At 38.5% G+C, this 12,668-nt stretch overlaps 1 protein-coding gene across 5 annotated transcripts in view; it reads left to right on the forward strand.

Moving 5' to 3' along the window:
* The first annotated feature begins 582 nt into the window (after window positions 1-582).
* TFG (trafficking from ER to golgi regulator) overlaps window positions 583-12,668 on the forward strand; it is a 31,335-nt gene continuing 19,249 nt past the window's right edge. For 2 of the 5 annotated variants that reach the window (XM_074362374.1, XM_074362388.1), the window contains exons 1-3: window positions 584-869; window positions 5,288-5,517; window positions 8,422-8,505. In XM_074362374.1, coding sequence (XP_074218475.1) covers window positions 5,334-5,517; window positions 8,422-8,505 — 268 coding nt within the window. In that variant the 5' untranslated portion in view covers window positions 584-869; window positions 5,288-5,333. Of the gene's footprint in view, window positions 870-5,287; window positions 5,518-8,421; window positions 8,506-12,668 lie in introns of all 5 variants that reach the window. The other 3 variants (XM_074362380.1, XM_074362377.1, XM_074362369.1) reach the window with 3 other exon arrangements.

Below are 12,668 nucleotides of genomic sequence, written 5' to 3' on the forward strand. Positions count from 1 at the left end.
CTTACATAAACACCTATATTCAAAAGAAATGTTTTCGGTGAGAGAAAGGAAGAGTGCGTAAGGTACGCTCCAAAGTCTCATTTCCAAAAAGGCTTGTGGAATCTTTAATCGGCATTAATTTCCCAGCCTTTACCCTTTACCCACATACATTTGTCCTGTCTCGGAAACGCAGTTGGGAACTCCTTGCTCACAAACTGATTCATTCCATTTCCCAGTACATAGCTTGGCAGAACGTAGGCGCCCAGTAATGAATGAATGAGTTTGCATAAAGAAGGCGGGAAAAGGGTTAGTTTTTTTGAGAGATGACTAGGAGATCTACAGTGGCCACAAAGCAACAAAAAACACCCAAACTTGGACAAACGCCCACAATTAAGCGGCTCTCAGAGTCCAGAACAGCAAATTACGCCCCGCCCACGGGGGACAGACGGGAAACGAGCGTTCGGGAAAACCGGAAGTGCCTGGTCACGCCCCGCGCATGCGTGCGTCCGTGGGGCTCGCACTTCCTACACTGTCATCCAGTGAGAAAGCAGGCATACAAGCCCCTGCAGGCCCTGGCGTCAGCCCTCCCGCTCTCCCCGCCGCTGCGCATGCGTTTTGGGTTGGCCTGCTTGCTGTGAGGCGGAGCGAAAGGACAGATTTTCTTCTTGTTCCCGCCCCTCTTCTTTCCCCACCTGCCACGTACTGGGCCCGAGCTCTCGCTAGGCTTGGTGGGTCCGTGCGATTGGCCGGGGCCCGCGCGAGCCTGCCAGCGAGGTGCGGCGGCCCCGGAGGGCAGTCGAGTGGGCCGGGACCGCAGCCTGCCCCCAACGCCCCAGAGCCCAGCGGCGGCGGCCTCGCGCAGGGGCGGCAGTGGCAGTCTCAGCAAACCGGTATGGCCGCTGGAGATGGGGGCGCGGCCGAACTCTCGGGCAAGGCGGGCCGGGAGACGTGGAAATGCTGGCAGGGCCTGGTTTCTAGCCGGCTCGCGCCGGGCGGGTGGGGGTCCCAGGGGCCGTGGGAAGGGGCTGGAGGCCAGGAGGAGGAAGGCCGGGCGGGGCCTCGCGTGGGGGAGGGGAGGCCAAGGATGGGGAGGGGAAGGAGTGGCCTGCTGGCCACCGTGGCAGCGTAGCTGGCCTGGGGTGGTGGGGGGTGCTCTAGGGGGTGTTTGGGCCAGCAGGTGCGCTTGCGCCGATTCGGCCTGTCTCCAAGGGGTCGGACTGCCCGAAGGAGGGGAGAGGGACTTTCAAAGGCCTGGGGTGGTGGAGCGCCTAACTCTCAGAGGGGCTTGGGAGGGTGAGAAGGGTGGAGAATGGCGCATATGGGAATAAGTCGTTTCGGGTCATTTAGGAGAAGCCTTGTTCCTTGGCTGTGTCAGTGCCTAACCAGACGTCGTCTGGAAGCCCAACCTGATTTGATAGTGGTGATGACAACTAACTTTTAAGAGTTTTCTTTGCCAGCCGTCTCAAATGAGATAAGTGGTCTCGTTTAATCATCACAAGGATCCTTCAAATTTAGATATTCCCATTTTGCATATAATGAAAGTGAAGCTTGGAGAAGTATTTGCCTAAGGTCACAGCTGGTGGTGAGAATGTTTACCATCTTGCTACACTGCCTCTGGTCAGACAGGATTTGAGGCTCCTTGCATTCTTTGAAATACTCAAGGGTTGATTTTGCTTAGGATTTCTTAAAGGAAATTCCTACTTCCTGGAGGTTCCTAAGCAGGCCTCTCTGAATTTGGGCAGGGCCCTAACCGCAGGGTTAGTGGGGCTGGAGGTTTGGCCACTGAACCTAGATCCTGGTCAAGAGGCAGGCTTTTTGTGGCCTTGTCATAAAACGAGGCCACGTGTTTTGTGGCCACGTCACTTTATTCTCTGATTCTGAGAACAGTGTTCCTGTTGGAAGGTTTCATAAGTTAGTGGCTGTGGCATTTCTGGACTTCAGAGGGCATGAGGCAAGGACAAGATGGAAGAAGAAAAAGAGTTCATGCCAGTTTCTGCCTTGTGACTGAAGTAGAGAAAAAGAGGACCTGGATTCTACTGTTACATAAAAAAATGTGGGGATGGGATATTCCCTGGAAGGGAAAATTTTGTGGTACCCTTATTTTTGTGAAACTTGTGTACGTGCCTTGCGGAGATGAGTGCACCAACTGGGGTCAACCTCAGGGAAGAAGCCCTGGTTCCTGGCTGCAGGGAGTTTACAGTCTATGGGAAACACCAACCAATACGTGAATTTGCAGGGAAACGTGACAGATACAAAGTAAAAGAGACTCGTGTTTCCAGATCTATTGGAACTAAGCGACAATCCCCTCACAATCAAAAAGATATACTATCAATTACATTCAGTGTTGGAAATTTGTCTTAATTAGGAGTATGTCGGTTGTAGGAGTCAACTTCTAGCCACGTAGAGAAGTTACAGTGTGAAGTTTTGACTGAGGAACTGACCTGATAGTTCAGCTTTCTTCTCTCAGCTTTCTTCTCTCAATCCCTTTATCAGAACTTTATTTGGCATTCATTTTTTGGTTAGGGAACAGAAACAAGCTTTTAAATACTTACTATATAGCCGGCACTATTAAATGCTTCTAAGAATAGGTAGCACTGTCCTGCTGAAGCTAATCCCCAGGCCTTAGCTATATTACTGCTGGTTTACACATCTGGTAGGTAAGAGAAGGTAACTTGATTTGTTGAAGTTCTTCATTCCTCTCAGGCTGCAAGGCAAGCAAGGTGGAATCTTTACCATCTTGCTGAATTATTATACTTCAGAGCTTGGCACATAGGTTTTCAGCAAGGGTTTCCCAAATGAAGAGGCACTGTTTAGCTGAAAGGTGAAGGAGTTGTATGGAGGTTTCAGTTAATCAGGGTCTTCTTGAGGAGTCCATTGTCAGGTAAAAAAAACTAAGTGTATTCTTATTTTATGTTGAGACCAGCTCAGCATCCAGATGGTGGAACACAATCCACTGTTCTGAATTGACCTCAGAGTGTGAGATTCATTGTTTAGTGTCCCATTTTAAGATGGGGCATTAAAGATTCATTCATTAATTTGTTCAGAGGATGGCAGGGGGATCTAGAGACATTCACATAAGGAGGAGTAGTTAATTGGAAGGACATAGGGCACTTACATGAAGAATATTAGGGCATTTATGTGTAATATTCATGAAATGAATTAGGATTCATGAAAACTTCAAGTATTTAAAGCGTTGATGTGTTGGGGGCCAGGTAGGGTGCTTTCACACACACACATACTCACACACAAAATGTGAAGAGTTAATGAAAACTAAATACAATGTTAATGAAATAACAAATTTCAGAGGAGGAAACAGAAAGCCACCAGCAGAAAAGCCGGTGTTGAAACCAGACTGTGGCCAGTACGAGATTGTAGGGTGCTTTAAATAATCTGAGAGCATTTGCTTGGGGCAGGAGGAGGAAAGACTTGATGATAGGGACATGCGCGGTAGTTACAGATAATGTACTCAGGAACATCTTGGTCTTGGGAAGAAGAGATAGGCTTTGAGAAGAATAAATATTAACATTAATTAAGCATAAGTGTATGCTCTGTTGTTACACTGTAATAGTTAAATTGCTGGAGACCTCAGACATTATTTTGAATTTTAGGATTACAAAGTTATTACAGGAGAATCACACTAAATAACATGAAATAAGATTAAAGTAAAACCCAAGAAGGGAAAATTCTGTAGCAAGTTAGTATTTAGTTCTCTCACATTGTCTTTTTTTCATTTTTTCTTTTTTGTTTGTGATAATTTAGTAAATGATTCAAATCAATGGCAGCACGCTTCCAACTGTGTAACACAAGTGACGCTAATTGACAGTGTGGGGTGGATGGATTCCCAAACTGCAGTAAAAAGTTAATAAACACTTGACAACTCAGCTTTCATATGTTGTGTCTTATTCTTAAAGTGTGCAGTCTAATCACACACACTCAGGTCTGGGGAGGAGTGCCTTGTGGAAGATGCAGAAACAGTAGTGGACAGTTTTATTAGAAAGCTCAGGAGGGTATCACTCACTTGTTCTTTGTCCTCAAGTTCCCAAAATAGAAAAATTAGAGAAAATACTCATGAGGTCTTTCTTATTTTAGCAGGAAAAATTTGAGACTATTTTAGTGTTACACTTGTGCTTTTCTCTCAGGGTTAGCATTTAATATATATAGGCTAATAGGGTTTGGAAGCCAGTATTTATTTCTCCCTTACATTTAACGATTATTGAATGATTAACTATGTGTTAGGCACTGTTCTAGGCTCTGAAAATACAGTGAATGAAACCATTTATTTCCCTACTTTCTAGTGGAAAAGACAATACAAAATTAGTAGGTTTTTCATGTCTAGTAGTGATAAGTGCTTTGCAGAAAACTGAAGCAGGGTAAAAAAGTGACAGTGACACCATTTTAAGTTAGATGGTCAGGGAAAACCTCTGAGAAATAAACATTTGATCAGTGATCTGAATCATGTGAGTGGTGTGGAAAGGGCTTGAGATAAAGGGAGCATGAGTCCTGACAATGGACTCCTCAAGTGCAAAGCATTGAGTTGAGGAGGATGTAAAGTTTGAGTGTAGCAGGGTAACCAAGGAGAGCAGTGGTAAATGAGGTTAAATACTTGGCCAGGGGCCAGAGGTCAGATCATGACCTTGTTCTAGCTTTTACCAAGAGTGAGATGGAACTCTATTGGAAGACTCTGAAGTAGTGATACTAGATTTTATTTAACGGGATGACTCTGATATATTAAGAACAGATTAATAGCAGACAAAGGTAAATAGCAGACAAAGGTAAAAAGCAGACAGACCTGTCAGGTGTCTTTTGCAGTAATCCACTAAAGGTGATGTGGCTTGGATTAAGTTGATAGAGGTGAAGGTACTAAAATAACTGGATTCTAGAGATACTTTAATGGTTGTGGCAACTAGATTTGTTGGTAATTTGATGGATTAAGGCCTCAGGAAAAGAGAGGAACTAAGTTTTTTTTAATCTTGAACAGCTTGGAAGGAACTGTCACTAACAGAGAAGACTACAGGAGACGCAGATTTTGAGATGATCAGGAGTTTGTTCTAGACATGTGAAATTAGAAATGTAAATTAGATTAGCAGTTAAATGTGTAGGTAAAATAATAATATGCATAAAATAATGAAATTTACTTTCTTATGCACATAATAAAGTTACCTCCAGACCATTTTAACATGAATATGTTAACACTAGAAGAGTGGATCTCCTTTGAAGGCCAGAATTTCTTAGATTCTAACAGTACCTTTGCTTTACAACTTTTAAAATATGTTTTATGGCTATTTAATCATCAAAACCATTTTATCAGTCTTTCTCTAGAGTTATAATACATACAGAGCATCCTGGAGTCCACCATGAATGGACAATTGGATCTGAGTGGGAAGCTAATCATCAAAGCTCAGCTTGGAGAGGATATTCGACGAATTCCCATTCATAATGAAGATATTACTTATGATGAATTAGTGCTAATGATGCAGCGAGTCTTCAGAGGAAAACTGCTGAGTAATGATGAAGTTACAATAAAGTATAAAGATGAAGGTAAGAATGTAAAGTTAATTTTTAAAATCTAAGTATCATATGTGTTCTTTTGCCCATTTTTTATTGAACTCAGAATAAAAATTCTGGTAGTTGAATGCCACTTTCTTTTATTTAATGGATGTTCATGTAGTTAGTTACATCTTTAATACGTTAAAAATAGCTAAGTGATTTATTATTAGAAGGAGGTTTTAAATGATAGGACACTTTCTACATACTTTTAGAAGCCACTTTTTTTCTCTATGACTTGTGCAATTCTGGTTTCCTGTTTGCTTTGAAAACCAAACTTTCACTCATATTTCCCAAAGTGAAAGGGATATTAGTAGGTATTGAATGAGGAAGGATTTCACGGTCAGCTTAGTATGGGAAAGCTGGTTTACAAAAAGACAAGTGTATTTCTTTATTGCAGGAATTTTCAGAGCATGTATAGTATGCTGATGTACATTGTCAGTTTATGCAGTGTTCCCAGACACGTGTGACTACAAAACTATTTTTATGGAGGTGGATTCTACATGGCAAATGTTTCATCAGAGAGACAGTGAAATTATAGTAGTAGACTATCTTTATTTCTTTTTCTTTAAACCTGTCTTTGTTAATATCTCTCCTGAAATTATGCTTTGGGCAGTTACCAGTTTTTTTCTTACCACTGAATTTATTTCTAGTTTATTTCACCTTGATCTCAGTACTTAGCACTGCTACCCACACCATCCTTTTTAAAATACTCTTATCCCTTAATATCTCTGACACTGTGCTGTCTCAGTTTTCTTATCACTAATAGCTTCTTCTCTGTCTCTCTATGTGTATTGGCTTGAAGTAATGACAGCTGTTACAACAGAAATCTTAAAATCTCAGTGGTTTAACACTCAAGAGATTATTCAGGGACCTAGGTTGACAGAAGCTCTGATATCTTCAATGCATGGCTTACAAGCTCACCTTGAGCATTGACGTTCGGCAAGCAGATGGATGAAGACAGAGTGTAGAGGATCACATGGGAGATTGTACTCTCTGGGCCTTGAGATGGTGTCTGTCATTTCTGCTCATATCACATTGGCCAGACCCCAGTCACATAGCTGTGCTGAGGTGTCAGTGGGTTGGGAAATATCCCTGGTTGGACAGGCACTTTCCAACAACTTACACTGTGGAAGGGGAGTATAAATTGATAATCAGCTAAGCCAATCATTTAGCTACAAGTGTACTTTCTTTTTTGTAATGTATGATCTAATGTTACCCAAAACTAATTTTTGAGGGTCACCATGTTAAGGAACAAAAAAGGAGAGTGATTTTCTCCCTGTTTTCTTCCCTAGTAATCTTCATCTACTTACGAAACATTGACTTCAGTCTTTGACTTCCTGACGTGTGCCTTAATTTGATCGTTTTCTTCCTCCCTGACTTTACAACTCAAAATTTAACTGTTTCTGTTTTACCGAAGATTATTTGCTCTTAGCTAAAACTTGGCATATCTTAAACTGACCTCACTGTTTTACTGGCTTTCTCTTAACTCTCGTATTTGTGTTTAGGGCAAGGGTCAGCAAACTTGCTCTTTAAAAGATCAGAAAATAAATATTGTAGTATTGTGGGTCACATAAGGTTTCTGTCTCATCTTTTCTTTAGAACCTTTTAAAAATATAAAAACCATTCTTAGTTTGAAGTCCTATAAACAGGGATTTGTCCACTGCCGATTGGTTGCAGCTTGTGACCCCTAGCTTATGGTATCCTCATTGTTGAAACTTTGTCTTCCACATCTAGTTCCTGTGCTGAATTTGTTTTTCATCATGTTTTTAAGAGTTTTGAATTGTACAGATTTGTGTTCCATAAACTGTTGGGCACTAGGGTAGAGGGCTGGCTTAGGTATAAGTTCTTGCCATCAGAGATAATCTATTTCTGTTGTGGAATTCAGAAAAGAAAAAGACAGTTACAAAAAATTTCCCTCTTTTGCATATTTACTTAATTTTCTTAAAAATATGCTTATGAGTAGAATCCCTGAAGTTGAAAATAAGTTTGTTACAAGAAATGGGTCTGGTTATAAAAAGCTAAAAACAATAATAAAATCCTCAGTTACGGCTTTCATTGCCATCTTTATCCAAAATCAGTCTGCTTAATCAGTGTTAAAATTGATGTAGCTGAGCATTTTCGGGGCATCCTCTCAGCCTCCCCAGGACCAAACTCCACCCTCCACCCTCAGCTGTGTCTGTGAAGGTACCTCGCAGAAGCCCCTGACCAGCTCTATGTTGTTGCTGTTTTTCTGTTCTTTCTCTCTCTAGCAGTTTTTTTCCTAGCCCTTTGAAAGCTTTTGAACAGGCATTTGATATGCTAATTATAGTATTCTTTATCCTTGGGATCTAGGAGATTTCACAGTCTTGTGTAGATTAATGTTTTTTTCTGGGAGGAATTGGTAGTTTTCATTTTAGTATTAAAATGGTCAGGGACCTGAAAGAGTCTACCCACTTATTAGGGCAATTCTGCAAAAATTTGTTTTGCAACCTTTTTAGTCACTGCTTTATATGGTTTTCTTCCATTTGTGTCAGTGATGTTTTACTGTATTTAGAATTAAAATGTGAACCTTAAGAATCATTATTACTTTGCTTTCTGATAAATATATTTAAAATTTTCAGAATGGAAAATACTTCAGTCTAAACTGTAATCTCCTGGTGACTAGTAGATTTCTTAATTGCATAAATCTTAGCTATGTTTTGGTTCTTCTTATGAAGATATGATAAGTACTTTGCTGTAAAAGTAATAGGCAAAATTGATTTTAGTATCTTTTTAAGCAAATATGTCTTTCCTAGATCCTTTGATGTTTGTTTCAGGTATTTGTTATGCACTGTGATCTACGTTTTGTATTTTAATTGAACATATATCCTAGTTTACTACTGATGCAAGTCTGAAATTTTTTTTTTCAAATTTCAGATGGAGATCTTATAACAATTTTTGATAGTTCTGACCTTTCCTTTGCAATTCAGTGTAGTAGGATACTGAAACTGACATTATTTGGTAAGTGGGAAACTTCCTATCTAATAAATTTACTATTTTATTCATTGTATTTTTATTAAAAACTTTTCATCTTTTTTCTTTTAAAGCCTCAGAATTAAGTGATAACTTTTTCAGCTGTATCAGAACTGCAGGGTTAAAACTACCTTTATTAAGTTTAATTCTCTAAGACTATATAATTATCTTTTATGATGTAGTGTGCTTTTAGTTATTCTCATAGTTTCACATACAGGCCTGATGCATTTTACACATTATTTTTCAAGGAGCACTTAAAGATTATAGAGTTCTGATAAAAGAAATACACATATGACTCATTTTAATCTTTTAGATATTGTTTTGTTATAGATCTTGACAGATTTGCAAGGCAGAACTCTTAAGGGACAAGACAGAAATGATTGTAAAGTGGTAGCATGATTATGTGAAAAATAAAATATGGCCCCTTTTTGTGGTTATTTTGGCTAGCATTTGAAAAAAATTATGTGACACAGTTCCATGAAGTGTGATCATGGCCAATTGATTTAATTTGTATGTATTTCATCTCCATCTGGGAATGGTGAATATGAATCATTTTAAAATGCTAATTAAAAAAACTGGTAAATGTTTTTTTAAAAATAAAAACTATCTTTTTACAATATTGAATCTAAAATAATTAACACCATTGGCCAGCTATCAGGTGGATTAGATAAACTGAAAACCTTCCTTCCAGAAACACTGAGGACATGCTAGATAAACTATTTCAAATATATTTTTTGAATTATGTACCTGAGCTTGCTCAGGAGAGTAAGGAAAACGTCAGGAACTAAAAAAAAGGTCAGTAAAAACCAGGGCCTGAGAGTTGGGATGCTTTTGGTGGTGATGGTGAAGGTTTTGGTCTATATAATGTAAGGACTTGTCATTTATGACTATGTGGTGTAGGCCGTAAGTCCTAGACCCTCATTGGCTATGATCTCAAAAAAGAGTATCATGGAAGACAGATACCTCTGCATTGATACAGGAAGGTCAAGGAATTGACAAAGAAAACTCATATGCCCTAGGCTGTCAGGGGTTTACAAAGGCTCCCTTGAGGATTCATAACCATGGTCCTTAGGTGGGTTGGGTTTAAACTTAAACTATCTGCACAGTTTGGAAACTCCCAAGCCCAGATACTACCATAAAAAAATTAAAAGAAACAAAGGCAAAAAATCTCTGGGGTATATTTCTCAGTCCAGGTTGATAGGCTTCTCATAGATAAAATCCTATTGATGAATTTAGAGTTCAGAACTGGAAACAACTAAATAGTAGGATTAGATTTCTAAGAACTTCAGTCATTGAAAGTGATGATCTATAAAATGTGTTAAAAGTAATTAGACATAAAAGAAGAAATAAGAATATAAGAATAAGGCACTATGAAAAAATTAAACAGATTAAAAAGAACTTAAGGTAACTTTTGGCAATGAAAACTACAGTTATTGAAATTAAATACTAAGTGGAGAGGTAGAACAGCAGATGAGTCACAGCTGCAGAGGGCATTACTAAACTGGAAGGTAGTCTGAAGAAGTTACAGAAGAGAGCACAGAAATACAGAGAGAGAGAATTTGAGAATGAGAAAGCCCAGAATGTTTCCTTTAAGCCTTTAAAAAAAGAGAATAGGGTAAAGGAAATATTTGAGGAAGTAATGGCTAAAGAATTTTTTGGAATTATATAAAAGATGTAAACCATCAGTTTCAGGAGGCACAGTGAGTTCTGGTCAGGATAAGAAAAAATAAATCTCCACTGGATACATTGTCACGAAGCTGGAGAATATATAAGACAAAGAGATAATCTTAAAAGTAGCCTCAGCGAATAAGACTGATCACCTACAGAGCAATTAGACTGTCGTGGACTTCTTCGTAATAATTAGAAGCTAGAAGACAGTAGAAAAACATCTTCAACTGTTGAGAAAAGAAATAGGTAGAAAAGTAACATTCTGTAGTGTGTTAAACTTAAGGAAAAGGGGAACTAAAAACATTTTCAAACAGACTGAGAATTTACTACTCGTGGACCCTTGTTAAAAGAAGTTTTTAAAGTAGTTTATCAGCAAGAAGGAAATTAAGTCCAGAAGAATGTTGAAAGATGCAAGAAATTGAGCGAATAAACTGGTTAATGTGTGTAAATTTAAATAAACACTGATTTTTAAAAAATAATAGTTTTAGGAATATAAAAATAAGATGAGACAAAATTACTGAGCAATAATTACATGTAAGATAGGAGAGGATGGTAGGAATTAAAATCTTTTAAAGACTTGGATTGTTTGGAGGAGGATAGTAATTAACTGTAGATTTTTTAAATTGAAGTTTGTCTAAAATGTAAGAGTGATTATCAAAAGACTAGAAATAGCCTATAAAGGGGAAAGAAGGAAACAGGGTACTGACATGGTTCACTAGGTGGTGAGGAGGGAGGAAAAGAAGCAGAGAGGAAGCTTGATAAATAGAAAGCACAAAATATTAACTGTAGTACATGTAAACAGACTAAATATACAAGTTAAAAGACAGGCTTTTATTGGAGGTAAACAGTCTTGTTACATACTGATTATGAGACATTCTAAAAGTTTATTATGCAAGGTTTCAAAGTAAAGCGCTAGAAAAGTTTGTATACTAGACAAACTCAAAGCTAGTCAGTAATACAGACTCTTAAGTGAAAGTTTTATTAGTAATAGTCACTTCATGATAAAAAATAATTTCCTGGGAAGATAAACATTTATGAGTACTTCTGCATCATAGCCTTAGATTTTTTCCTCAAGAAAAAATTGATAGAAAAAGGGAAAATTCATAATCATTGGAGAGCTTTTAATACTCTTCTTTCCGAAACTGATTGATAAGGCAGGCTCAAAATAAGTAAGGATAGAGAAAATTTGAACAAATCAGGTATAGGCTTGATCTTGTGCATCTAGCAATCAGGAAGGGATTCAGTTTTTCTTTAGTGCATATGGACATTTATAAATGTTGACCATGCACTAGGTTTTCCAATGAGTCTCAATAAATATCAGAGAAGGAATACCCTAGAGATCTTACACTCTGGTCTCATTAGAAACCATTGGACAAAAAAGATAACCCAAACTCCCGTGGTTTTGTAGATAAAAATGTGCTATTAGATAACAAATCAAAGAAGAAGTCATAATGAGAATTAGAAATAATGACTAGTTCACATGACAGAGTTTTTAGAGTATGCTAAAGCGAAATACAAAAGGAACAGAGTAAGTCCAGGTAACTTGGAAGAAAATAATAAAGAACAGAAATGAACCAGAAGTTGGGGCATTGATAGGATCAGCAATTTTGAAAAGATACAGCTACCAAACCTCTATTAAGATTACTTTAAAAAGAAGGCACAAGTAAGTGATATTAGGAATGAAAAGGGGCATAACTTTGATATATTGCAATGAGGGAGAATGAACACCATGGAGAACAGTGGGATATCTCAGTAAAAAAAAATGAGTTAAAAAGGAATTTTCTTAGGGCTTGGGCTTGTGTTAGGTAATTCTAGATAAGGTTCAAGGGAGTGGGGCTTTGCTCCAGATTGGATGCTGTCTGGAAGTGGAAGTGGTCTATGATTATCTGACTAAATCTTGTCCAGAAGGTGGGAGTGAATTGAAGTTAAAGCTGCAATTGGTAAAACAGCAGAAATCATTCATATTAGCCAGGGATGTTTGGTCATTTTTGTGGTTTGTTCAGTGTCCTTGGTTTTGTCTAAGTTCTCACATGGTTAAGGACTAGCTTTCTTTTTTGTCTGGAGCTATCACAGTCCCAGAGTGATCTCTGATTGTTGGTGTTCTTTGTTTTTTATTTTTTTAAATTGACGTATAGTTGATATACTGTTGGTGTTCTTTGAAATTGTTCATGTTCAGCAAGAGAACACCATAACCTACCTGTGAGTGCCAGCTTCTAGCAACACTGAAGCCCAGTCTTACAGTACTAGGCCAGTTCCTAGCTATCAGGAGCTGCCTTTCTCCTTCTCAGGTGTTAGATAAAAACAATAGTACCCAGTAAAAGCCAATAATTAATTGATACAGGTAGATTATATTGAACTTCCTCATAACTATATAGGGAGTATGAAAAATCCTGGTGGATTGTCTTCTAAAAGCTTATATTGGTTGTTTGATGTTTAAAACATCTTTTTACAGTATGGAATGGATAGACAAGTTTATACTGTAT

Source organism: Camelus bactrianus, chromosome 1, assembly GCF_048773025.1.
Source record: "Camelus bactrianus isolate YW-2024 breed Bactrian camel chromosome 1, ASM4877302v1, whole genome shotgun sequence".
NCBI classification, from domain to species: domain Eukaryota; kingdom Metazoa; phylum Chordata; class Mammalia; order Artiodactyla; family Camelidae; genus Camelus; species Camelus bactrianus.